The sequence below is a fragment of the Plecotus auritus genome (assembly GCF_963455305.1).
Source record: "Plecotus auritus genome assembly, chromosome: 12".
In the NCBI taxonomy this organism is placed as follows: Eukaryota; Metazoa; Chordata; class Mammalia; order Chiroptera; family Vespertilionidae; genus Plecotus; species Plecotus auritus.
This window is the reverse complement of record NC_137778.1, coordinates 27,448,201-27,475,540: the sequence shown is the minus strand read 5'-3', so window position 1 is coordinate 27,475,540 and position 27,340 is coordinate 27,448,201. Positions and strand designations below refer to the sequence as shown.

The following is a 27,340-nucleotide window of genomic DNA, read 5'->3' as shown; positions in this document are numbered from 1 at the left end:
GACCCACCGCTGCGGGGAAGAATCCGGATGTGCCTGAGTAGTCAGTGTTGGCACTCGGGACTCTAAAATTTGGGTACTCTAGGGGTGCTGGCAGCCCGGACGGATGGCGCAGGGCTGGGCTGGCTTCTCTGAGGAGGAACTGAAGCGACTAAAGCAGAGTAAAGGTAACAGGACGTGCCTGCGAAGATTGAAATCTTGGGTCTGTTAGGAGAAGGGGCGGGGCTGCTGCTTTTGAGGGGAAGGGGACGGGGAAGAGGATAAGGTGTTTACGTTGGGGGATGGATCTGTAAATGGGAAGACAGAATTGAGGGGCTCCGGAAGTGGACGTACTTGGAGCCGTGGGGGGAGGGGCGGGCTCAGGGGCCTGGGATCTACTTTTAGAAAAGAGAGTTCAGGGATCCGTTGCAGGGGTTGGTTTTTTCCCTGGGAAAGGAATGGGACCTGGGAGAGGGGGCTGAGCCTATAGCCTGGCGGGCTCATGTAAGAAGATTGTGGTGTAGGTCCAGGGTTGGAGAGTAAAGGAAGGAGGAGGGTCACTCACCATTTTAGAATTGTGATTTATTTATAGCAGTAGATAATGACTGAGCAAAGGGGAACACGGGGGTCTTAATGCAAAACGTCGGTGCTTTTCATAATACATCTGGAGTCTTGCATTCACTTCTGGTTGCCAGATGATTTTTGCTCTTCTTTCCAACCCAGAGAGTCAGCAAACTAAAGGGGGCCTTTGAGAGGTTAGAAGTGATATAAATACACACACACACACACACACACACACACAGACAACACACACACACACACACATCTGTGATATAATCCAGAATTTTGTCCTTCCCTCTCTGGCTTTATAGAATAATCACTGAATGGACTTGTACTATTTTGTTATCTTTTAATAAAGGAATTAAGTTTGTTGATACTTGGTGAGAACTCTTGTTGATATAAATGAGGCTTTGTTGGTGGTTGAAATTTCATAAAATTCTGTTTAGTGATCCCGGTAATGCATACAACTTCTGTGAGTTTATACTACTCTTGGTACACAACTTACACACTGTACTTTGGGAAAAAATGAAAACCCTGTCATGCCTTTTATTAGAGTTTTTTTTTCAGAAAACTGCATGTTGCTCAGATAGGCCTCTGCATTTTTAGATGGGAGGATAATCTAGGGTTGACAATCAGAAAAGGAAGTAAATAGGTAACATAGGGCCAGTGAAGATTACATAGATTGAGGAAAATTTGACTGGTCCAGAGGGCTTTAAAAACTATATCATAAAAGTCATGCTACAGTGTTTAATTAACTGATTCTATCTTGCTTGATGTCATCAAATTCTCTTGCTCTGTGTTTTCAACATCCATTCACTTATTCAGATGTACAGTGTTGCAAGTACGTCTGCTTCTTGTCTGACCTGAAGTTAAAGACATCAGCTTCTGCATTTAGGATGCTGAGATGAACATGGCCTCATCCCTGCCTTCAAAGAATTTCTAGTCTACTGCGGAGACAAACTATAAAAAATGTAATAGTAGATGTTGTTCAAGAACTTGCTACCTATGAGCAGGGACCTCACACTGCTGGGGGTTGGGTGCACTTTGGGAAGATATCACAGAGATTATGTGTGTTAGGAGAGGTGAGTTTGCTGAGGGAAAGAAGACTTCGTGTATAAGTCTAAATAAAGTAACAGATTATGTAGAAGAACATTTTTAAATAGCTCTGCAATTTGGGATAGAGTGGGTGGACCTTAATTTCAAAGCCTATCATTTCATAGCCAGATGTTAGAACATAGACACCAACTGACTGGTCTATAATCCTTGAAGAAGAGAAAAGATGCATCTTTGCATACTTATAGCATCTTTGTATACTCATAACCAAACACAGTGATTGTCAGATCATCCAAATCTGCATCTAAATCTTTTTGCCTTGGATTTCTCATTTGTAAAACTAGAAGAGCTGGATCTTTACTTTTGAAGGTTTCTTCCAACTATTCTCCAGCCATAAAAATATAATTAAATAATCTATGAAAATGAAGTTGGTTACCAGCAAAAAATAAGGATAACAACTCTAGAAAAACCCATTTATGCAGTGGTGGAGATTGAGAATGTTCTCAACACTCTTCATTATAATATTGAAAATCTGGGAATAAACCAACTGTTCATTAACAAGGAAGTGGATAAATAAATTGTGGTATAATCATCCAGTGGACTACTATATAGCTAGTAGGAATATATGAACACATGCATTAACACGTATAACTTGCATAAATACAATGTATGAAAAGAGCAAGTTGCAGGAGAATATATAGTCTGATACCATTTATGGAAGGTCAAAATCACATAAAGCCGGTATATTTTAGGAATATAGGAAGTCTATAAAGAAAGTCAAGGGAATGAAACACAAAATTCAGGGTGGGGGAGGAAGCAAGGAGTGGAACATAAGAAGTTTCAAAGGTAGTGGTAATTATGAAATTAATTACCAACTTAAGCGGCAGTAATAAATAGCCCTAACATATCAATTGTGTAAAAAAATAAAGATTTAAAAAAAATTTTATTCCACCTTTCTGTCTAACATGGGTTGGCAGGTGACTCTACTCCATATGGTCACTCCACACAATGCCTTGGTACCATCCTATAGGAGTTCACCATGGCAAGAGAAGATTGAGAATTAATCATTGGCAATAAATACTTCCACCAATAAATGACATGTGTCACTTCTATCTCATTTAGCAAAAGCAAGTCATATGACTTGGAAGACAGGAAATATAGTTATCTTGTGTATTCCAAAAAGGGGGTAATGTTCTATCTTTAAATAGCAATTATATCTACTATAGCATGTTTTATTTGTTAAACTGTTGTTAATTTTTTATAATCCACTAGTGCCCGGTGCATGAAAATTCATGCACTGGAGAAGGGCGTCCTGACCTGCCCCCTCTCACAGTCCGGGAGCCCTCAGGGGCGGGAGGCAACCCGGCGATCAGGGGAAGGCAATGCCCCCATCACACCTCTGCTGCTGCCACTGCTGGCAGCACAAGCCTCAGGCGGCCCTGAGCGACTGGGCAGCTGCCATCTGAGGCTTGCCTGCACCTTGGGCCTGCCCTGGGCGGCTGGGCAGCTGCCATCCAAGGCTTGCCTGAGCCTCGGGCTGGCCCTACGCAGCTGGGCAGCCAACATCCAAGGCTTGCGTGCGCCTCAGGTGTTGGCTGGGCAGCCGACATCCGAGGCTTGCCTGCGTCTCGGGCTGTCCCTGGGCGGCTGGGGACTCTGGAGGCAGGCGTGTGGAGCGGCCAGGGCCCGGCTGTGCCACGCGCCTGCCACTCTGGTGGGGCTGAGGGGACTGGGCACTGCCATCCTGTGGCTCTGGATGCCGCCAACTTTGAGGGTGTGGCAGTCAATTAGCATATTTCCTTATAGGCTGTGGGCGCCACCATCTTTGTGAGGGTGTGACAGTCAATTAGCATAGTCCCTCTTTATTAGGTAGGATACTGGATGGATTGTGTGTGTGTGTGACACATTATAGAATGTGACTTATTTCATAACTAGAGGCCCGGTGCACGAAATTTGTGCACAGTGGGGGGCAGTGGAGTCCTCCAGCCTGGCCTGCGCCCTCTCACAATCCGGGACCCCTCGGGGGATGTCTGACTTCTGGTTTACAGGCCTAAACCGGCAATCGGACATCCCTCTTGCAATCCCGGATGCTGCATGCACCAGTGACCATACTTTTCATACAGGTGAAAGGCATCTTGCTTTTGTATGGGCAGTTACATTTTTTTGCCCTGATTATAAAAGTAGTCCATAACATGATCCTTCTGAGGCAGTATTGCCATTTTCCCCATCTTATAAGTGGAAAAACTGAAGCAGAGAGAAGTTAAGTAATTTGCTTTGTCACACAGTTATAAGTGTCAGAATCAGGGCTGACCACAAAATGTGCAAGCCAGAATCCATGCATGTCATCACTGCATCATCCTGTTTTTTCAGTGTTAGAGTAGCCTTGCCAGGTTTTAATTTTTAAACCTAAAAGACTGTTCTCAATATATAGGGTAGGGTCCCTAGGCTTGGCCGACGATCAGGGCTGATCTGTGGGGTGGTGACTGGCAGGGCAACCAGGGAGCTCCCATTGGCACCCGCCTTGGCTGGCCTGGCACTGCCCACTCGCCAGCCCCGCCCCCTGTGGACCGGTCATTCTTCAGGTCATTCTGCTGATCAGTCAATTTGCATGTTAGGGTTTTATATAGATAGATGAAAAATTTTGGAAATAAAAAAGCAGTGCAGCTACAATGCTTTATGTTTTCCAGTTGTTGCTGATATATAAAAATACAAATAAGCCAAAGAAAATTTGACAAAAAAATGAAAAGGTAATATGAAGAGATGCTTATCACCATCTATAAGCAGAGAATTGCAAATCAAGAGCATAGTGAAATACTGATTCATACCCATTTGACAGAAATTTAAAAGTTCTTTATCAGATGTGTCTGTTGCAGTGAGTTTTCTCACTCCCTTAACAATGTCTTTTGCACAGCAGAAGTTTTTAATTTTAATGAAGTCCAGCTTAACAATTATCTTCTTCATAGATAGTGCCTTTGGTGTTGTATCTAAAAAGTCATTGCCATAGCTAAGGCCATCTAGGTTTTCTCCTACATTATCTTCTAGTTTTGAATTTTGCATTTACGTCTTTGATTTGTTTTGAGTCAATGTTTGTGCAGCGTGTAAGGTCTGTGTCTGGATTCCTTTTCTTACATGTGGATGTTCAGTTGTTCCAGGTCCATTTGTTGAAAAGAAATTGCTACCTTTCCTCCTTTGTCAAAGAGCAGTTGACTATATTTTTGTGAGCCTGTTTCTGGGCTCTCTATTCTGTCTCATTGATTGGTTTGTCTAGTCTTTCGCTAATACCTACTGTCTTGATTACTCTAGCTTTGTAGTGTCAGTCCTCCAACTTTATTCTTCAATATTGTGTAGCTATTCTGGGTCCTTTGCCTCTTCGTATAAACTTGAGAATCAGTTTGTCAATATCCACAAAATAATTTGCTGGGATTTTTATTGGTATTGCAATGAATCTATAGATCAAGTTGTGATGAATTGACATTATTGAGTCTTCGTATCCATGAATGTGGAATATCTCTCCATTTATTTAGTTCCTTGATTTCATTCATCAGAGTTTTGTAGTTTCCTCATATAGCTCTTGTACATATTTTGTTAGATTTATACCTAAGTATTTTTTTGAGTGCTATGTAAATGGTATTGTGTTTTTAATTTTAAATTCCACTTGTTCATTGTTGGTACATAGAAAAGCATTTGACTTTGATATATTACTCTTGTATTCTGCAACCTTCCTATAATGGCTTATTAGTTCCAGGAGTTTTTTTGTCATATGTTTTATTTTTAAATGGCCTGATTTGTTTGTTTGAGAGTTTAAAAATTAGCGTTATGAATCTTATAGGTGGGTTCTGTGAAAATGCAAAATGAAATGGAAGCTAATGTACAGAATTTGAGAGTCATTATTAATTCAGCTAATGAGTATAACTGAGAAGTAAGCAAGCTCAATCATATTTTCTGATGGTGTGAATAAAGATCAGTAGCCAAGAATAAGTTCCTGTCCCAAGATGCAGGAGGCTACTTTATGTTTCTGGCTAAAGTCAACAACAGTAACATTTTACTTTAGATAGTACAGCTATTTTTAAAAAATGTTTTCTTGCCCTGACTGGTTTGGCTCAGTAGATAGAGCGTCGGCCTGCGGACTGAAGGGTCCCAGGTTCGATTCCGGTCAAGGGCATGTACCTTGGTTGCGGGCACATCCCCAGTAGGGGGTGTGCAGGAGGCAGCTGATCGATGTTTCTCTCTCATTGATGTTTCTAACTCTCTATCCCTCTCCCTTCCTCTCTGTAAAAAAATCAATAAAATATATTTTTTAAAAATGAGGAAAACTACAAAAAAATAAAAATAAATAAAAAATGTTTTCTTTACCCGTCTCATTAAATCTTTACACCAACTCCATATGTGTTAAGTAGAGAGGTAATTTTCAACCAGTTTGACAGATGAGGAAACTGAGGTATGGAATAAATAATTGCTTGATCTGGACAGAAGCAACTCTGGAACTGTGACTCCAGAGCTTTGAACTCTCCCTTGGAGAATCTAAATAATAAGTTTGTATTGCTTCAAAGGTCAATATGCAGAATTTAAAAGCCCTATTTGAGTTCATTTACAAGGACTTATAATATCATTTCCTGAGCATTTTGTAAAGAATATCATTTATAAATTTTATTAAATATAATATGAATATGAGTTAAATTCTCCAGTTATCTTCCCTACAAGGTTAATACTGATATGGACAATATAAAAAGTGTAATAGAAGTCTTATTACTCAGTTTGTAATATGACTTGTTTTATCTTCCTCTATTGCTTTGATCAGGCTGCTATTAAAGTTAGGTTGCATACATTGATTAAAGTCTAACTAGACTTTGGGGAACACAACCTTGGACTGTTCTAGAAGATTAAAGAAAACAATTTAGGATAAACTAGAAATAGGGGACTTCATTTAGTTATACTTTGTGTATAGCATCTTCTTATGTATCAGATTGCCTTAAAATCTGTGAAAATTTAAGAAAGGTGAAGCTCACTTAAAAATTCAACCACCATTTTATTTCTGGAGAGTAGACACAACCGTAAATCAAATTTAAGATATATCAGAGAATTCACTTGTCTACCTATCTTGGTCTAATAGATGATACTTTTGATAATAATCAAATCAAGTTGAAAAACCTTGTTTTGTATCCTAAGGCCTTACTCACAGACAAATAGCTCTCCCTGAAGATAAATTGAGAGGTAGGACAGTTTTTGTTAAATGTTAACAGTAGATTGAAGAACTATCTAAACTCTGCAGGAAAATGCTGTTTTTCCCAGGCTTTTAAGTTAGAGAAGGGGGATTATCAAAAAGTTTAATGTTAATCCTTTATTTTCCTAGAGAAATTATAATTATTTGCTGTTCACACAAAGGAATTTTCCTTCATTTTTTTCTCATGTAGATCCATTTGAACCACAGCGGCGTCCCCCTGTGAAGAAAAGTCGACAACAACTTCAGCGAGAAAAAGTCCTTCAAGAGCAAAGCCAAAAACTTGGACTGCAACATGGATCAGTCAGATTATCTCCAGAGCAGCTGCTCTCTGCACCACAACAGAGATTCAATCATCAAAAGCCACATTTTTCTCCCCCTGCTGCTCCTAATCCTCTTACACTCAACTCTCCTGTTGGCAATGGAAAACCACAGGGCACTGAAAGTCAACCAAGGGAACTGGGACTTGAGAATTCCCGGGATGGTCACATAAGTGCTGAGGTTGTACCTCTAAAACCAGATTGCAAATTGGAGAAAAAGAAAGTGGAATTGTTAGTAAGTCTATATATCCATGATATATTTTCCATTTTACTTTTTTTTCCTATTGGGCTTTGAAGAAATGTAGTTTTAACATTTTCTCTCTTTCATATTCTAACCTAGAAATGTGATAAGCAAATTGTTGAGAAAGAGCTACTACCTAAATGTATTATAAGTCAGTCAGTGTTAGGCATTTTATGTTTAATGTCACTTAGTTCATTATTTTCACTTTACAGCTATTTTGGACTTAGAATAGCTGTTGTATTCTCAAAGCCAATACACAACTAGTAAGTAGTAGAGTTAGGACTCAATAAAAGTCTCTCTGAATCCAGAGTCTATAACCTTGACACTCACAGAAGCATTTCTTATATGCGTAGTACTCCTTCCCAAATTTAATGCATTCTTCAACTTCCAGGCTGCATCTTCATTGGCCCAGAAAAGGGTACTTGTGAAGAGACATGTAGGGATGGTCAGAGGAAAGTATGTAGGAAATTAAGGGGACTGATTAAATAATTCACATGTGTCATTAGATTTCTTTTTATTCTTATTTAATTTGTTTGTATTTGCAACCACCTCCAGAATTTAGTTTAGCCACATTCTTGTGAAAATTGCCATTCTATGACTTGTAAATTCATATAATCATATATTATTTACTTTGACAGGAGATGTATAGCTGTGAGAATTATGAGAGCAAAATATAACATGTGCATACATTCAAATAGTTTACCAACAAAGGCCTGAGACAAATAGGGGGTGGGTTTGAATTGAGCTGGGCAATTTAGATTGCATGTCATGAGGAAAATTATTCTTTTCTTAGGTACTTGGGAGAATTTTCATAGAAGACATGTAATGTCAGGAACTATTGTTGAAAAGGAGGAATTCTGAGGCTCTAAGAAGGGGAAAGGAAAGCTGTCTTCCAGAGACTGTTCAAAGATGACATCTCGCTCCTCTGGAAGAGGCAAAGATCAGGCTAGAGAATAGTAAAGAATTAAGAAAGAGCAAAAGGACTTGGGAGTAGAGATCCTTGCCTAGGAAGTTCCCAGATGCTGTGTACAGTGGTTGCCAACCACCGGTCGTCCGTGAGATCCGAAATGTTGGTGACCACTGGTTTAAGGATACCTTTGGAGCAGCGGTCGCCAATCGGTGGTCTGCGAGGTCTGAAGGTTGGCGACTGCTGCTGTAGTGGACCACCAAGCCCTCTGAAGGAGAGAGGCCCTGATCAGAATAATGGTGAGAAAATATTCAGGTGTCAGTGTGGCAGAACATTTGGGATAGGGTGCTGGCTGAGCTGGAACTAAGGCATCTAGTGAGGAGGTGACTGCGATAGTAAAAATGAGAAAGGACCAGCACTAAGATGGAAGTTGTAGGAATGGAGAGAAGAATAATTGTGGAAGTGGTTACTAAGTCTGGGAATAGATATTTTTGATATATGGCTGTAAGAAATGTCAACAGTAGGAACAAATAGCTTTTTCATTATCTTGTTGAATTTGAGTTGACATCAAGTTGATGAATTTATAGGAAATTTTAATATACTTCTTTCAGAATTTGATTGGAAGACAGTTCATGTTTTCAGACCTTTGAAGTTTCTCTTTAGCCCACCATTCAAGTCTTAGTTTATAGTTTTTCACTTTGTTTACAAATATTTAAAAGCTGGAAAAAAAGTGAGCAAATTGAAAGAAAATGAATGAAATAAACATTGCTTATTGTCCTAAGGGTGTTTCATGGTGCAGACTTTTATTATAGAGTCACTTCTGGAGAAGATGGCGGAGTAAGTAAATGCTGTGCTCACCAGTTCCCACAACCACATCAAATTTACAGCTAAGTTGTAGAACCACCACCCTCGAGAACCACCTGAAAATTAGCTGAACAGCCCAGCCAACATGGCTCTCAGTGGTTAAGCGTTGACCTATGAACCAAGAGGTCATGGTTTGATTCTGGTCAGGGCATATGTTGAGGTTGCGGGCTCGATCCCGGTGTGGGGTGTGCTGGAGGTGGCCAATCAATGTTTCTCTCTCATCGTTGATGTTTCTATCTCTTTCTTCCCTCTCCCTTCCTCTCTAAAATCAACAAAACTATATTAAATAATAAAAAAAGAAAATTAGCTGAACAGAACTCTAACTAAAGATACAAAGAGAAAGACTGGTAGAAGGGACAGAGACAGAACAGGTAGGTCCCACACTCATAGTGTGGCGGTAAGATTCAGGAGGGCTATCTCGGCTGTGGAAGTTCCCTATTGAGCAGTTAGGGGTCCTAAACCTAGGCCATCTCTCCAGCCCAGGGTACCAGTGCTGAGAAGAGGAGTCCCCACAACATCTGGCTGTGAAAATCAACAGGGATTGCACCCCTGTGAGACGGAGGGCTGCTGGAGGCCCTGGCTTTCTTCTTGAGTCTGTGCATGGAGTTACTCACAAACTCCTTGCTCTAAGCCTGCAGGGGCAGCAGCTCATAAAGTGCCAGGGACATGCAAGGAGTACGTGAATTGCCTAGCTTCAGATGAGGACTGGAGGGACAGGGGCCAACTCTCTCGGGACAGAAGCACTGGCAGGTCCATTGTTCCTTTGTTGAGCCCGGCACATATGAGTGCCAATCTAAGCTATCACCGTTCTCCCCACCCTGGTGAATCCCTGAGACCTCGCCTCACTCAACTCATGGACTACCTCAGCTCATACTGTGGACTTTTCCTAAAATGTTAAAGGTTCACAAAGCAAACAAGCAGCAGCTGTCCTCAGCGTGCTCTGTACCTCTTGCTAAGCAACCCCAAGCCTGACACAAGTGATGACTAATCTCAACTTGCATTTGGCTAGCGTCAGCTCAAATCCTGGTGTCCACCAAAGGGTCCCAAGCCTGGCACTACTGGCAGTGGCGTTGGTCTGCAGCAGTCTCTCCCAAGCACCTCCATGTCTGGCACAAGCATCAATCAACTGCAGATCACTTTGTAGCTTTGACCAGGTGGCCCCAAGCCACCAGAGTCTGACCTTGGCCTGCAGTGGAGCTCCTTCTAAGAGGCTTCAAAACCAACACAATTGGTGACCAACTTCAGACCACACCAGAGCATCACCCAACCAGCTCCACAAAAGACACACCCAAAGGGTGAACTTAGCTGGCACCACAGCCCACCTGAAGAGACTCCCTCTCTATGGGATAAGCCTCTGCACAGCAGCTTCTCTGCTGTAGTCATAGCTAATCCTCACAGCAAGTAAGCCAGGTGGGCAATCCTACCCATTGATGTGCCAATAGCAATCAGGGCTCAACTACTACAGGAAGGCACACACAACCCACAAAAGGGATGCCCCTGGAGCACCTGGCTTAGGTGAACAGAAGGACTGCACCATGGGGCCGCAGAGGACATCTATATAAAGTTACTCTGCCAAGACTGGGAGACATGGCAGATCTACCTAATACATAGAAAGAAATACAAGGATTCAAACAAATGAGACAAGCATTCCCCAAATGAAAGAACATAAAAAAGAGACAAGCAGTCTGCCAAATACAGAGTTCAAAACAGTGGTTGGTTATAGAATGCTCAATAAACTTAGAAGAATAGATGAACTTAGTGAGAACCTCAACAAAGAGAAGGAAACCATAAAAAAATGAATATAATAACTGAAATGAAGAATACATTAGAGGGAATCAACAGCAGGTTATAAGAAGCAGAGGACTGAGTCAGTGATCTGGAAGATAAAGTAGCAGAAAACACCCAATTGGGACAGAAAAAAAATTTTTTTTTAATATATTTTAATGATTTTTTACAGAGAGGAAGGGAGAGGGATAGATAGAAACATCGATGAGAGAGAAACATCGATCATCTGCGTCCTGCACACTGCCTGTTGGGGATGTGCCCACAACCAAGGTACATGCCCTTGACCAGAATCGAACCTGGGACCCTTGAGTCCGCAGGCCGATGCTCCATCCACTGAGCCAAACCGGTTATGGCAGTGGTCGGCAAACTGGTTTGCCGCTCTGTTGACTAATGAGTTTGCCAACCACTGACCTAGACTCTCGATTCCAATAATTACAGGCTGTTGTTGTTCCTTGTGATTAAACCTCTATCCCAGTGGTTGGCAAACTCATTAGTCAACAGAGCCACAGTTTGCCGACCACTGGGTTAGGGCAAAAAAATTTTTTTTAATTAGGACACTTTAAGGTACCTTTGGGACAACATCAAGTGTATCAACATTCACTTCATAGGGGTGCCAGAAGAAGAGAAAGAAAGCAAGGGACTGAGAACCTATTTGAAGAAATGATGGCTGAAAACTTTACTAACCTGGCAAAGGGAATAATAGACAAGCCCAGGAAGCACAGAGTCCCAAACAAGATGAACCCAAAGAAACTCACAGGAAGACATCATAATTAAAATGCCAAAGGTTAAAGACAGAGAATCTTAAAAGTAGCAAGAGAAAAGCAGTTATGTACCAGGAAACTCCTATAAGACTCAGGTGATTTCTCAACAGAAATGTTGCAGGCAAGAAGGGATTGGCATTAATACTCAAATTGATGAATGGCAAAGACATACAACAAAGGTTGCTCTACCCAGCGAGTTTGTCATTTAGAATCAAAGGAGAGAGAGTTTCCCAGACAAGAAATAGCTAAAGGAGTTCATCACTATTAAACCAGTATTTCAAGAAATGTCAAAAGGACTTCTTTAAGTAGAAAGGAAAAGATCAAAACTATGAATAAGAAAATGAAAGAAAATTCTCACTGACAGGCAAATAAAGTAAAAGCAGTGGATCAATCAACTGTTGAGGTTCTCACTGAGTTAATCTATTCTTCTAAGAGGAAGGTTAAAAGGCAAACGTACAAAGACCATGTTTAATTACAATTATACATAAACACAAAAGAAGTAAAAAAGAATGACAAAAACAAACATGGAGAAGGAAGTAAAGAAGAATGACAAAAACAAACATGGAGGGGAAGAGTAAAAATTGTAGTGATTTTAGAACATGCTCGAACTTTAAGAACCATCAACTTAAAATAGACTGCTCTAGCACAGCCAGCGTGGCTCAGTGGTTGAGCATCGACCTGTGAACCAGGAGGTCACTGTTTGATTCCCGGTCAGGGCATGTGGGCTCAATCCCCAGTGTGGGGCATGCAGAAGGCAGCCAATCAATGATTCTCATAATTGGTGTTTCTATCTCTCCTTCCTTCCTTTCTGAAATCAATAAAAATATATTCTAAAAAAATAGTCTGCTATAAATATAGTTTGGTAAATATGAAGCACATGGTAACCACAAAGCAAAAATCTCTAAGAAATATACAAGAAATGAAGAGAGGGATCCAAACACACTAGAAAGTCATCAGTGTACAAGAAAAGAGGACCAGAGAACTACAAAAACAATCAGAAGGCAACAAAATGGCAATAACTACATACCTATCAATAATTACTTTATATGACCCAGCAATTTCACTTCTGAGTATTTACCCAAAGAGATTCAAAACACTCATTTGAAAAAGACATGTGCACACATGTTCATTATAGTCTTATTTACAGTAGCCAAGATATGGAAGCAACCTAAGTGTCCATCAATAGATGAATGGATAAAAAAGAATGGTACATATGTACAGTAGAATGTTACTCAGCCATAAAAAATGAAATCTTGCCATTTGCAACAACATGGATGGACATAGAGCAGTGGTTCTCAACCTTTCTAATGCCGCGACCCTTTAATACAGTTCCTCATGTTGTTGTGACCCCCAACATAAAATTATTTTCGTTGCTACTTCATAACTAATTTTGCTACTGTTAATGAATCGTAATGTAAATATCTGTGTTTTCCGATGGTCTTAGGCTCTACAGCAGTGGTTCTCCCCACAGGTTGAGAACCGCTGCTGTCCATTGGAAAACACAGATATTTACATTACGATTCATTAACAGCAAAATTAGTTATGAAGTAGCAACGAAAATAATTTTATGGTTGGGGGTCACCACAACATGAGGAACTGTATTAAAGGGTCGCGGCATTAGAAAGGTTGAGGACCACTGGACATAGAGGGTATTATGCTAAATGAAATAAGTCAGAAAGACAAATACCATATGATTTCAGTTATATGTGGAATCTCAAAAACAAATGAACAAAATAAACAAATAGAACAAATTTATAGTTGCTAGATGGGAGGGGGTTTGAGGTGATGGGTGAAAAAGGTGAAGGGATTAAGAAGTACAAATTGGCAGTTATAAAAATAGTCCCAAGTAAAGTACAGCATAGAGAATATAGTTAATATTGTACTAACTATATATTATGTTAGTTGGGTACTCAGTTTATCAGGGTGATGACTTTGTAAGGTATATAAATGTTTAATATGTTGTACATCTGAAATTAACATAGTATCATGTCAACTGTAATTGAAACACTTTTTTAAAAAATTAAATGCACATTCAATCTGGAGAAAAAGAAAACTTTCTAGGCATTCAAAGAAAGGAAATTGTGATACATAACCAGGAGGAAAGTCATCAAGAAAAACAGCTCACAAACAATGGGAATTATCAGGCAAAGAATATTTAAACAGCTATTACAAATATGTTCCATGGGCCCAAGAATGTAGACTATAAAGTGATTTAATGATTAAATCCCTAAAATGATTTTTAAAAGAACTTTGGAAAATATAACATATTAGCTACAGAACTACTTATTTTTCTCCCCATTTTGCATATAATACATAATTAACTTACACAGGTTTCTTTGTAACTTCTAAAAAATGCCACATTATTCTGGCTTCCAGTTTGTGGGTTCCTAGGTTATATACATATAATGGATTTCAAAGGGCCAATTTACGGTATGTAAGCCTTCTTTACTTCAAATCATAATTTTTGTTTCTATTAGAACAAAATAATGAGCTGCAGATGGGTTCCTTTCAAAAGGACTTTTAAAAAATATATACATAATCTGGCTGATTAAATTTTATACGTGGGGGACTGAGACTGGGAAGGTGTGGGGTGGTGGTTCAGAAACTCATTTTTACACTTTTTGCTCCCTAGGCAAGAAAAGTCTCGTTGGGAAGTCCTCCAACAAGAACAGCGGCTAATGGAAGAGAAAAATAAACGTAAGAAAGCTCTTTTGGCTAGAGCTATTGCGGAAAGGTGAGGCACCTGAACCAGGGAAGATTGTTTGCAATCTGCAGTCAGCTCTGTCATGTTTTATATTTATTTTCCCATGTCTATTCTAATAAAGTGGCATTTTCTTTAAGGCTGATTAAACAAATTATGCTTTATAAATGATACTGAAATCATTTAAGGATAGATCATAGCAAGTTTACTGGTAATACAGGTACAATTAAAACTTAAGGATCAGTGTCAGTGCTTTCAGTTTTAACCTATGCATTCATAAGGGAGCAGTAAGTAGCTGTCAATATAAGTAAATTAAGAAATGCAAGTTTCCATTTTGACATGAGGGGGCCTTTATCATCTAACATGTAGAGGAGCAGATTGTTCCATATAAATGTTTTATACTCCCACAAATCTTATGTTTCCTATGGACATTTTTCTTAAATAATTACTCTGCCCCACTGATAGAAGATACATGATATAATTTAAGCTTTTATTGATGACTTGGGTCACCATTGCGAGTACTGTCCCATACTGTTTGCAGTTCAGTTTTTCTCTCGCCTCCCAATGTCAGTGTGTTCGAAATCCCCCTCCCCCATTTTTTACTGTGTTGTGCTGGCTTCAAATAAGAACATTCCCATTAGAACCCTTTTCCCATCCCTCACCCACTCTTTCTGCCCTTTATTATTTTTTATTTTTATTTTTGGTTAATCCTCACGTGAGGGTATTTTTCCCATTGCTTTTCCGAGAGAGTAGAAAGGAGGGAGGGAGAGGGAAAGTGACGGGGGAGGGGACGGGGGGGGGAGAAAAAGAGAGGGGGGGAGAGAGAGAGAAAGAGAGAGAGAGAGAGAGAGAGAGAGAGAGAGAGAGAAACATCCATGTGAGAAAGACACATCAGTTGATTACCTCCTGTACATGTTCCAACTGGGGCCGGGGATTGAACCTGCAACCCAGGTACATGCCCTTGACTGGGAATCAAATGTGCAACGTTTTGGTGCACAGGCGTCTGACGGTCTAACAGCTGAGCAACGACGGCCAGGGCTCTTTCTGCAATATGAGGTTTTATGTGGGAGTTTTATTCTCCTGTGAAAATGTGTGTGAAATTTTGAAATGAGTGAAATCATGATTAAAGGTTGGCTTTTGTCTTTGTTTTGTTTTTTATGTTTGTAATGTACTTGGGGGTGGTGAGGGGACTGAGAGATGGTGAGGTTGGATGTGCTTTTAAGCAAGAAAAAGAAGTGCTTGGCTTTGAGGCCCAGAAAGAAAAATTTTGAGGACCTGTAGTTTTACCTAAAGAACAGGAATCAAAGCAATAACGGTTTGGGGAAACGAGTCTTAAGAAAGTTAAAACCAAAATAGATGTTTCTAGACAAATAAATCGTGTTTGATGCAGGCATCCGTTCTTGGTTTCCAGGTATCAAATAAAATGGGCTAGAGATTTGGAGAGTTGTATTTGATGTTTCAATGTAAAGAGACTACAGATATATTCTTTTAGTGTGTATTCTCGTCCTTATGGAATGAATATACCTATGAGTGAACTATTTATTGATAAATTTTTCAATCTTTTCCCCTTGTATATGAAAATCATCTATAATAATAAAAGCATAATATGCTAATTAGACCAGACAGCCGAACATCCTTCCGGACATCCTCCCAGATGACCTTCCGGATGAAGGTGGGGCTGCAAGGGCCGAGGCAAGCTGCCGCGGCTGCGAGGGTTGAGCCCCTTGCAAGAATTTCATGCATCGGGCCTTTAGTATCTACTAATAGAAAATTTGGAACAATAAGGAGAAGTGCAAATCTTAGAGATACACCAAAATGTTACTGGCATTTGATTTATTTCTATTTTTCTTATCTAATTTTTAAAAATTATACATTATATTCATATTGTAAATATAGTAGCTTGCTTTTTTCGTTTACATTCTATATGGATATATGGTTTTAGAATGTTTTTATTTCCCCATTCATGTTCCTAATTTTCTAGATCTAAAAGAACTCAGGCAGAGACTGTGAAACTGAAGCGGATCCAGAAGGAGTTACAGGCTTTAGATGACATGGTTTCAGCTGACATTGGAATCCTCAGGAACCGGATTGACCAGGCCAGTCTGGACTATTCAAATGCTCGGTGAGTTGGAGAAATTTGATTCAGAAAAAGCAGTTCGATTTAATTAATGTGTATTGCTAGCTGGGTCAGGACCTTTTATGTGTATCATCATTTTAGCCTCATAACCACCACAGTAAGTGTTGTATTCATTCCTGTTTTGGAATAAGTAGTGTCAAGTGTGTCTCCTCTTCTTGAAGTTTTCCTTTACTTTGCCCTCCCCCTTAACCTTGTTCATATTCCCTTTAGATTATTTCCTTATTGTTTATTTACATTTTAGTCTTTCTTACTAAAGCATCAGATATTTAATGATTGAGATTCTTTAAATATCTGAATGACTTGCCCCCAAATTATAATTCTAATGCCAACTGTATGGTTTTTTTGTTAAATTTTGATTGAGGTTCTCCTTAGGGATTAACCTAGTTCCCATTTCAGTTTTCATTAAAGAAACACCTAGTTTATTTTTTAAAGTCTGTGAGTATTTAAAGAAAATATCACTGTCTTGAAAGCTTGAAGTTTTTTCTTTCCGATTCTATTCTGTATAAAATGGTTCACTATCATGTGTTTCCTTGGTTTCAGCCATTGGCATTTTTTAAGAGAAAAAATCATAGAGTATTTTCAAAATGAACTAACACATGTAAAGAATTACATGAACTTTGCAAGCAGATAAAAAGGCAAAAAATTAAGTCCAATTTCAGGGTTTTCAGTCCTTTCAACATTGCTTTAATCATCCCGGTTTGTCTTTTTTCACAAGGGAATGCTGTGTTAATGACTCCGTTTTGCATCTTTCTCTGTAACACTAGAAATCAATCAGAATGCCTCATTAGTCCAGGGTAAACCACAGCATCAGAATGTTTATATAACAATTTAATAAAGCGGAAATGCTTGATTGTGGTTTTTAATTCACTGTTTATTATTTAAGAAAGAGGTTTGTGGTGTCCTCATGATTTTTGTAATTGTTGTTTGACCATGTGCTGTTAGATTTAATGGGTTGCCTAAATTAATGCCATCAGTAGCTGATAACTAGAGGTTCCAGATTTCTACTAATAAGGTCATTAAGGAGGTGACCAAGATTTTATTAAGATTAAACAAAGCCTAGATGTTTAGCACATTTTATTCTCTGTAACTTAAGGTTGCCAGAGGAACTTTTTTTGTTGTTTGTTTTTGTTTTTGTTTTTTGGCCTTTATAGCCTTTTATATGAGTAATTCAGATTATTCTGGATACTTCAGAAAAGTTATCTGATTATGTTTTAATTCTGGCCTAGAGGAGGCTGAGAAAGGATGCCTTTGTATACTGAACATTATATTTTTAAAATTTCATAGTTTTAACCTTTAGAGGACCACAAAGAAGGTGGAATTACAGGTTAAAGGAAGAAACATCCCATAAAATAGAAATGTTTGTAATGAAATTTCAGTAAATTTTTACAAAATAAAAAATTTTATATCTCTTAACAAGCTCAAAATGGTAGTTTCTTAAGGTATTGATATTGACATCATTGTATGTGAATATCCATATTGCATGTGTGGGGCTATTTTTTAAAATCTTATTAACAATTGTGTCCAGAACCAGCATTGTATCTTGTTCATGCATAAGATTAAGACATTTTCTAAATTTATGTCTGTGGTTATTGAGAAATTATAGATTGGTAATATACTGTTATGGTCTAGATTTCTACTACTCCCTGGGGTAGTCCATTTATTTATTTGGGAGATTTTCCTTGATTTTTAAAAAATATATAGTTCTCTAGTGCCTGGTACAGTGCTGTGTCCACAAAAGGTGCTGGGATACTGAACAGGCCAGAGTTCACTGTGGAATTGGCTTCTGTAGAACAACATCAGGGCAAACACTTTGGAGTGAGCCAACTTGAGCATTGCTGCTGCTGCTGCTGTTGGCAGCAACAATGACAGTGTTGCCATATGCTGTGCAGACCAGCTTGTAAAACTCAGAGTGGCTGCATGTAGAACATTTCTTTAACCCTCAATATACCAGGAAAAACAATTATCACTATTTGCCACCTCTGTTTAACAGACGGTCCCACACACACATGTACACACATGTGCACATGCATGTATAATTTTAAGTCATTTTATGAGTAATCGACAGAAGTGAGAATAAAAGGGGTTGTGGAAAACAATTTCATTAAAAATTGTAATAAGAACCTAAGCATCACAAACCTCTTTGTATCAAGTAATGTTTGACTCCAAAACTTATTTAAAAAAAAAAAAAAAAAACAACGGAAAGAATGCAGCTACAGCCTCCCAGCAATACAGGATGGTCCAGATACTTGTAAAATATGGATTAATTAAGTTCTTCCTATTGAAACTATTTACTATGAAAAGTAACATTTTCTTTTTATCCTCTTTTCACTCATTGATTCGTGAGTTTGAGAACATTCATCTAGGATGTGTTTTTTTGAAGACATACTTTGAGATGTCACTTATACGAATAGATTCAAATCTAGACTGGCTGTATGTGCATTTGTGTTGGTTAACTAGGGCTGCTATAACAGATTACTACAAAATGGGTGTCTTAAAACAAGAGCAATATACTCTTACATTTTCTGGAAGCCAGAGTCTGAAATCAAGGTGTCGGCCGGGTCACACTTCCTTCAGGGACTCTAGATTTTGGAGATTAGGAACTGAATATCTTTGTGGGATCACTTTTTAGCCTACCACATTTATCTTTTGACCTAATAACTGCAAAATGTTTTCATCTGTCAATTTTCTCTACTTTGCCATTAACGCAGAGAATAAAAAAATACTAGTTCTCAACTGTGTTCAATGAAAGCTAGAGCAGATTACAAAACTGGGGTTTCCAGTCTTTCATACTTTCTTGAAAGATGATATAATACTTTGGACAATGCAGTAAGGAAATTGAACCATAATGATTTATTTCATTATAGTATCATCCTTTTAGGTCATTTCACCATTCTCTTTTTTCTTATTATTTTAATTTGTTAGCATAAATGGGAATAATTGGTACAAGGAAATACATCATAGAGTGATGAAATGGCAAAATGTTAAAAAAAAATAATATCTCAACGATCTGGTAAAGTAACCTAGATTTATAAAAGGATCCAATGGACCTATGTAGTAATTGTAAAATATGATTAGTTTTATTCTATTTTTTTAAATATAAATATATTTTCTCTTTGTTCTCTAGAAGACTTCTAATAAAGGACTTTAAAAATCATGATATGTTTGTTGATCCTTACAGATAGTTATAGTTGCTAATAAAAGAAACAGGAAAACTAAAAGTGGATCAGTGGAACCTAACGGCATGCCAAGGGTTATGATTGAGGGTTTTTTGTTGTTGTTGTTGTTATTGTTGTTTTAATTTCAGGGATACCAAAGCCAAGACACAGTTTCCAGAATCCTTTAAATAACAATTAAATCATTCAATGTCCCTTTAAAATAACAAACTAAATCTGTAATTACATTTCAGCTGAACTCTTACTGTGTTATATATAATGCACTTATTATTCTGTTCCAAAATGTGTCTTCAGGCTGATTTGGTACATCCACCTGACCCCCAGGCTCATAGTGCAGTTTGTAAAACTAATCAATACTTTAAGCATAAATCACTCTGTACAAGAATATATATGCATGTTTCTGGCCAGAAGGACTTAAATAAATAAACAAAATGCAGAATCTTCAGTAATTTATCCAGGGTGAAAGATTGATGGAAACCTAGGTAACTATTTGCAAATTTTCATTTCAATTCAGCATTCATGAGCCCGGGTCAGTAAATCTTTCCTGGCTGACTTTGACTGGCTGAGTGCGACCACAGCCTCGCAGAGAAGGGAGGATTGAAGGGGGGGAAGGGGCAAGGTAGTCATATACCTATAGAGAGTGTTGTTAGAGTGTTCATGCTTGATGCCAGAACATTCACAAACAGGATATTTTATACAGTATGGAAATCAGGGATCCAAATATCCAACAGAGCTCCTTTAGCACAATTCTCTTAACACAGAGAGGAGTGGAAAAACAGTTTTCCCATTCTCATATTTACTAGAGGACAGTAAAAAAAGAAAAGAAATATGATAAATAAATGTTATGTAAGTTAGAGTTTTCAAGTATAAGCACCAGATCCTTACATTTTGCATCATTTTCATTTTAGATACATGTTTAGTGATATACTGACAGTGCTTTTTGAGTCTGGTGCTCCAGAGGAGAAGTTCTGTTTCTTGGGTACCTATCAGGCCCTAGACCAGACACCTGCCCTACTCACATTACTTAATCCTTAATGCTCCTATGAAGTACTATTATCACCGTTTTACAGATAAAACAGAACTCAATTGAAGGAAACTACCTCAGGTCACTCCACTGGATTTTTAGTCATTGCATGCTTTGTCTCCAACCCCTCCCACAGGAACCTGGCTGTGTTTTATACTCATGATGCTGACCCTGGGCCATCTCTGATTAGAACAAAGACAAGCTACCAACTCCAGAACATTTAATCTATAGGCCACACAAGGGTTCAGAGCATGGCTTGGTACTATGAGCTCTGTGAAGAACAGAGACTCATTCAAACTAGCTCAGGTAAAAAGTGGGTTTTATTATTTTATAGGTTACAAGAGGGAATCTCACAGGCATGTGATCATAATCAAAGGCTATCCTCTTCAGTGCTCAGACACCACAGTTTCTTTAAAGCATTTCGGCTTTTCCTACTATACTCACCACCCAATATTGCCACCAGCTGTGCCTCTATATCAGATCCACACCCACTCCCCCCACTCTATCAGAGTTCCAAAATTCCAGAGGGAGGACGTGAGTTGGCTTTTTACCTGAGCTAGTTTGCCTGGGTCTCTCTTCTTCACACCCAAGAAAAAAACAGGTACACATTTAGCAAATGGCAAAGGCAGGTTTAGAACTCTGAGTTTTCTAAAATCAAAGCCTTTTATTTTTTCACTATATTTCCTTCCAAGACAGAGAATCTTGTGTTAGGAGATACACCTATTTCTTTTTTTCTATAATTCTAGTACTAGAAATTACTTATTACATTGAGTTGTATAGGCAATCATAAGACAGCATAGCCTTCACAACTGTTAGTGGACATTAAATGGAATAATTACATGATAAGTGGGGATCACTCTTCTTGGCAAAAATAAAAGCAACACATATAGAAAAGTCAAAACACAGTGAACCAATATATAATTTTTTTATATCAACTTAATGCAAAAGAAAAACAAAAGGGGAATCTCAGGGTGACTTTTCCAGTAGAATTACCTTACTTCAAGTAAGACTGGTGTTACTGTCTGTGGAGTTTACATATCTGACACTTATAAAATCCTGTATAATAAAACCCTAATATTCAAATTGACTGAACGGCGGTGGAACAACTGGTGGAACGACTGGTCACTGTGACGCTCACTGACCACTAGGGGACAGACACTCAACAAAGGAACTGCCCCATGGGGATCAGGCCTAAACCAGCAGTAAGACATCCCCTGAAGGATCCCCGGATTGCGAGAGGGCGCAGGCCAGGCTGAGGGACTACCCCCTCCCAACCCCCCCTAAAAATTTTGTGCACTGGGCCTCTAGTTTCCTAATAAAAGTCTAATAACACTGTTGTTGTAGAATGGAGAGGGTGAGAACAACTTAACCCAGGAATTCTCAAAGGGGACATTTTTGCCTTTTGGTGAAGATGTGGAAACATTTGGTAATGTTCTGGAGATATTTTTGGTTTTCACAACTAAAGGGTGCTACTGGCAGCTGGTGGGAGAAAGCCAATGATGCTACGCATCCTACAATGTCTAGGACAGCTCCCCATAACAAAGAATTACATGGTTCGAGTTGCCGGGAGTGCCAATGTTGAGAAACCCTTCCAAAACATATCCTGAGTTTTTCTTTCCTACTTGATTTTTACTTTTTGCCTGCACACAGTATCATTTGCTTGGTGTGCCCTGTCCCATTTATATTCATTTCCCAACGACTGTCCATACCCTTCTCCACCAAAATTTTTCTTCCTTTTTTAATCCATTAATCAAGAGATCCAGATTTCTCAACAACAAAAATATGATTAAAAATGGGCAAAGGGCCCTAGACGGTTTGACTCAGTGGATAGAGCCTCAGCCTGCGGACCAAAGGGTCCTGAGTTCGATTCTGGTCAAGGGCACGTACCTCGGTTGCAGGCTCCTCCCTGGCCCAGCCCCTGGTCAGGGTGCGTGCAGGAGGCAACCAATTGATGTGTTTCTCTCACATCGATGTTTCTCTCTGTCTTTCCCTCTCTCTCCCACTCTATAAAATCAATAGAAAAATATCCTCGGGTGAGGTTTAAAAAAACAAAAATACGCAGAGGACCTGAATAGATACTTTTCCAAGGAAGACGTACAGGTGGCTAACATATATATGAAAAGGTGCTCAGCATCACTAGTTACAAGGGGAATGCAAGTCAAAACCACAATGAAATACCACCTCATACCTGTTAAAATGGCTATTATCAATAAGACAAGAAATAACAGGTTTTGGAGAAGATGTGGAGAATTAGGAACCCTTGCACACTGCTGTGGGAATGTAAATTGGTGCAGCCACTATGAAAACCTCCACTCTGGAGGTTTCTCAAAAAATTAAGAATAGAGCTATCTTATGATTCAGTGATCCCTTTTCTGCGTACCTACCCCCAAATTTAAAAACACTGGTAAAGCTATATGTACCCCCACCATTATTCACAATAGTTCACTGTCTTTTGACTTTTATATATAATTTGTTGCTTTTCTTTTTTTATAAACAACCTAAGTTGGATGATTGTATAGAGTAGATGTGGTACATATATACAATGGAATACTACCCAGTCATTAAAAAGATAAAATATTACCATTTGTGACAACATGGATGGATCTTGAAAATATGCTAAGTGAAATAAGTCCCACAGAAAGGACAAGAACCATATAATTTCACTCTATGTAGGATATAAAACAAAAAGCAACCAATGAACAAACAAACAAAAAACTCAGAGACAGAATGGTGTTTAATAGAGGAGAAGGGAGCTGGAGAGAGGTAGAAGGGGCTAAAGGGGGTTAAATATATGTGACAGAAGGAGACTAGACTTCAGGTAGTGAGTACACAATAGAGTACGCAGATGTATTATAAAGTACACCTGAAACTAAGATAATGTGATTATTAACCAATGTCACCCTGATAATTTAATGTAAATAATAGAGATTCTTCATCTTTTACTGTTTTACCACTCATAAATTTAACCAGTTGTGTGCTGGAGCTAGTTCATGAGAGCAGATTTTGTGCATTTTTCCCCCTATTCCACATTCAATTATATTGATAGCTTGAAATTGGTCATGGTGGTATGTTCACACTAGAGAAGTTGACCAACACTACAAATCAGGACTTACCCCCTTTAGAGCTAGCATACCGCTGAATTAACCCTCTTCGCCTGCTTTCATTCAAGCACAGCTTTGGAAAGAGGAAATGAGTGCAGAAGAATGTTGATATATAGGAGAGTCCAAGTGTGGATGTTGTGGAAGTTTCAGCAGCAACAGCCTAGTTTGTCTAACGTGTAGACAAGAGTTCATATAGTACTAATAGTCATGTCTTCGTTATACCTTGTTACCAAATTCTGGAGTTTGTTTATTGCTGCTCGGCCCTCTTTCTGCTATGGAAAACGAATGGACCAACCTTTGTGCCTGTCCCTACAGGAAGCGGTTTGACAAGGCAGAAGCGGAGTATGTTACAGCCAAGCTCGATCTACAGCGCAAGACTGACCTTAAAGAGCAGCTCACTGAGCACCTTTGTACAATCATACAGCAGAATGAGCTCCGCAAGGCCAAGAAGTTGGAGGAGTTGATGCAGCAACTGGATGTCCAAGCTGAGGAGGAGACTTTGGAGCTTGAGGTGGAGGTGGAGCAACTACTGCATGAACAAGAGGCAGAAGCAGGGAAACAGAAGGTTCATGGAGAGAGGCCATTTCGGCCTTCTGGGGAGAGTGTGACATTAGGGTCTCCTCAGAACAAAGAGCATCAAGCACCAACTGCTTGCCCAAAGGTAGATGAACAATGTGAAAATCCCAAGAGCACTCCCCTTCTCACTCCAGACCACCCAAGTCAGGAAGTGAAGACTAGTGCTCATGACAGTTCAGCTGCTCTAACCACATGAAGGGCCAGTGTTTATTGTTTTCAGCTAATACGGTCTTCAGTAGACTTTCTATTGTAGAGTATGCCATGACCGCTGATAAATGCCTCTTTAAAACAATATTAGTTTTTTAATCTAGGATTAGTTTTAGAAATAACATGTTGGACCATTCTAAAGTCTCAAATAATTATAATTTTACCCATAGTTCATCTTGATTTTGGTCCAGTTTCCTTATTGTCCCCTTATTTTGGGCGAAAACAAGTAACTTAAAGGATAGAAGAAAAATTACATGGTTATGAGTGTTTTTAGACCAGGGCAATATAGAAAAAGTAAAATGAAAAATGATGATACCTCATCAAACTCATTTAACTTCTGGGAGAAGTGCTGGGACTGAGAACCCTGTTTTATGTCATCAGTAAAGAGACACAAAAATTAAACATGAAAAAGAGAACAAACAACTAACAAAAAGTAGTATTTGGGTCTTACTAGAGTATTATCTGTTTGGGTCTTACTAAAATTGCAAAACACAGTTTTGAAATTACCAGCTTAAGCCAACATTACATTTGTATTCACATTGCCTTTTAAGTGGCTCTAGTTTCCAAACTGAATTTTGATTGGTTGATATATACACACAAACATATATATATATATATATCAACATGCTATATATGTAATTTTACTATTAATAAATTGTCTTTAATCAGCACATTGATTAAATTTAGACAATGAAAACTTGTCTATAGTGAGACTGAAAATAATATAGAAAATCTTGCTACTTTTGATTATGAAAAAAAATACATTTTCTTTCTAACATTAAGTATGTATTTTATATGTTGGATATAAATTATCCTGTCATAAAGCATTTAAATTGTTAAAATGGCGATTTTCTTATTACTCTATTAGTTTATTAATTACCATCACTAATACTTGACCACTACATTGTGCTATATGTGAATTTGTAAATAAATATTATAATTTTGTTACAAAATCTGTGAATATCACATTAAATTCTGATTTATCAGAACTTCCAAACAGTAAAGTCACGCATTTTAAGTCTTAAAAAAGAAAGAAAAGAGGATGACAAATATAATATAGTATACATAATTTCTGAAAAAGAATTTTTTTAATGAGTTTGTTTGAGAATATTATTTTCTAGTAGTGAGGATGAGCTCTGTATTTTTATATTATGTAATTTGACCTGAAATTATAGCTCTCCATTACTGGCTTCTCTAAACAGAGGCATTTTTATAGACTGTTTTTATTTATGAATGACATGCATAAAAACTGAAAGCTTCATTGTCCAATATACTCCTATTTTTCTAAGGGATAAACAAATCTGATGCACTTAAAATGTGGTCTCTCGTTTATCTTTTTTTTTTTAATTTCACAGTTTAATATGTGTTCTTGAGCAGTGTGTGTCAGAAATGCATCCTGAATCTTCATATGGTAGATACAATCAGCTACTTTTGTATGAACCTCTGTTAGGGAAAAATTCATCCATAAATGAGGTTCTATAATATTGTATCCAAAAACAGATGGGTACAACTTAATACTCAGTTTAAGTACCTTAAGAATTTATCATATAAGGTATATGGAGAAATGAAAACCATGAAATAAATGAAATGGATGGGGCCTTGGAGATCATCTGATTTAATGATCTTACCTTACAAATGAGGAATTGGAAAGCCAGAGATTTCACTTATGTCATGTTGGCCGACTGGCTCACTTTAAACTTATAGGGCTAGTCAAGTTGCAGTTCTAAACTCTTGATGTGTCTCTTTCAACCTTGATGTATCTCCTAGAGTGCAGACCACGGAGTTCACTGCATCCCTCTTAAAAATGTTGCTGTAGAACCCACTCTGGGATTGTGTTGGTCCATGTGAAATGCTTTCTATAAATGGTCCACTGAAACGATTATGTTGAAAAACATACCTTGCTTGGCTTTCCCAGGGTGGTATCTGAGAGTTCAGGTGATGATATAAGTGACAAAGTTCTATTGCATCAGTTTTGTACAAGAGCAGCTGTAGCCCATGTGTGAGAGGAACACGAGCAAATGAACGAGACATGAGGCTCATTGGTATGAGGACCATATGCACTGGTTTTTCCAGGATAGCCGATATCTTTTAAAATCATAAAATACATTCAAAAGACTTTTGATATATGGATTCACAAATCCGCAGTAATTGTTAGTTTCTGTGAAGGAAATTATTGGTTCAAAATTGCTGCCATGAGTTTATTGGGGCACTTTGTAGAGCTGTCTTTCCTGGAGTTAAATTCCTCTTCTCTTCCACTTCTCAAATAGTTAAGAGCATAAGGTTATCAGGGCACTTGATGTGCTATGTAATTGAGGAGTTAACTGCTTTGGGTTATCTCGCTTGCTCTGTTTAAAAGACGGTCTTTACCAAATTGTAATTTTTACTCATTTATCTTTAAAAAAAAATACTTTGAAGAGTAAATTGAATTCCTGAATTTTCAGAGTTCTTTACCTTGATTCCCTACTACTTTCTTTAAATTAGAGCCATTTTTTATTAGTTTCAAGGAAACAGAATTTCTTAAAACAAGGTTTGTGTTGCATTGAAAACAGTTTTTTCTTAAGTTTTTCATCTCTGCATAATTCTACTGATGGAATTATGGCAATTGCAGGTAGTAAATCTTTGTACTCACTGCGAGCACAGCTGGTTTCCAAGTAAGATGATAAAAATCTGATTGCAATTCCTAGAGCATATTTCATTGCTGGATTGGCATTTGAATTATAGAGTAAAAACTCAGC

At 38.4% G+C, this 27,340-nt stretch overlaps 1 protein-coding gene across 1 annotated transcript; it reads left to right on the top strand.

Annotated features, from left to right (window-relative positions):
- GORAB (golgin, RAB6 interacting) lies at positions 1-26,995 on the top strand. Its single transcript, XM_080649120.1, has 5 exons — positions 1-164; positions 7,002-7,359; positions 14,319-14,420; positions 16,369-16,509; positions 24,138-26,995. Exons 1-5 carry the CDS (start codon positions 104-106, stop codon positions 24,592-24,594), a joined length of 1,119 nt encoding a protein of 372 aa, XP_080505246.1. The 5' UTR covers positions 1-103; the 3' UTR covers positions 24,595-26,995.
- The last annotated feature ends 345 nt before the right edge of the window (positions 26,996-27,340 follow it).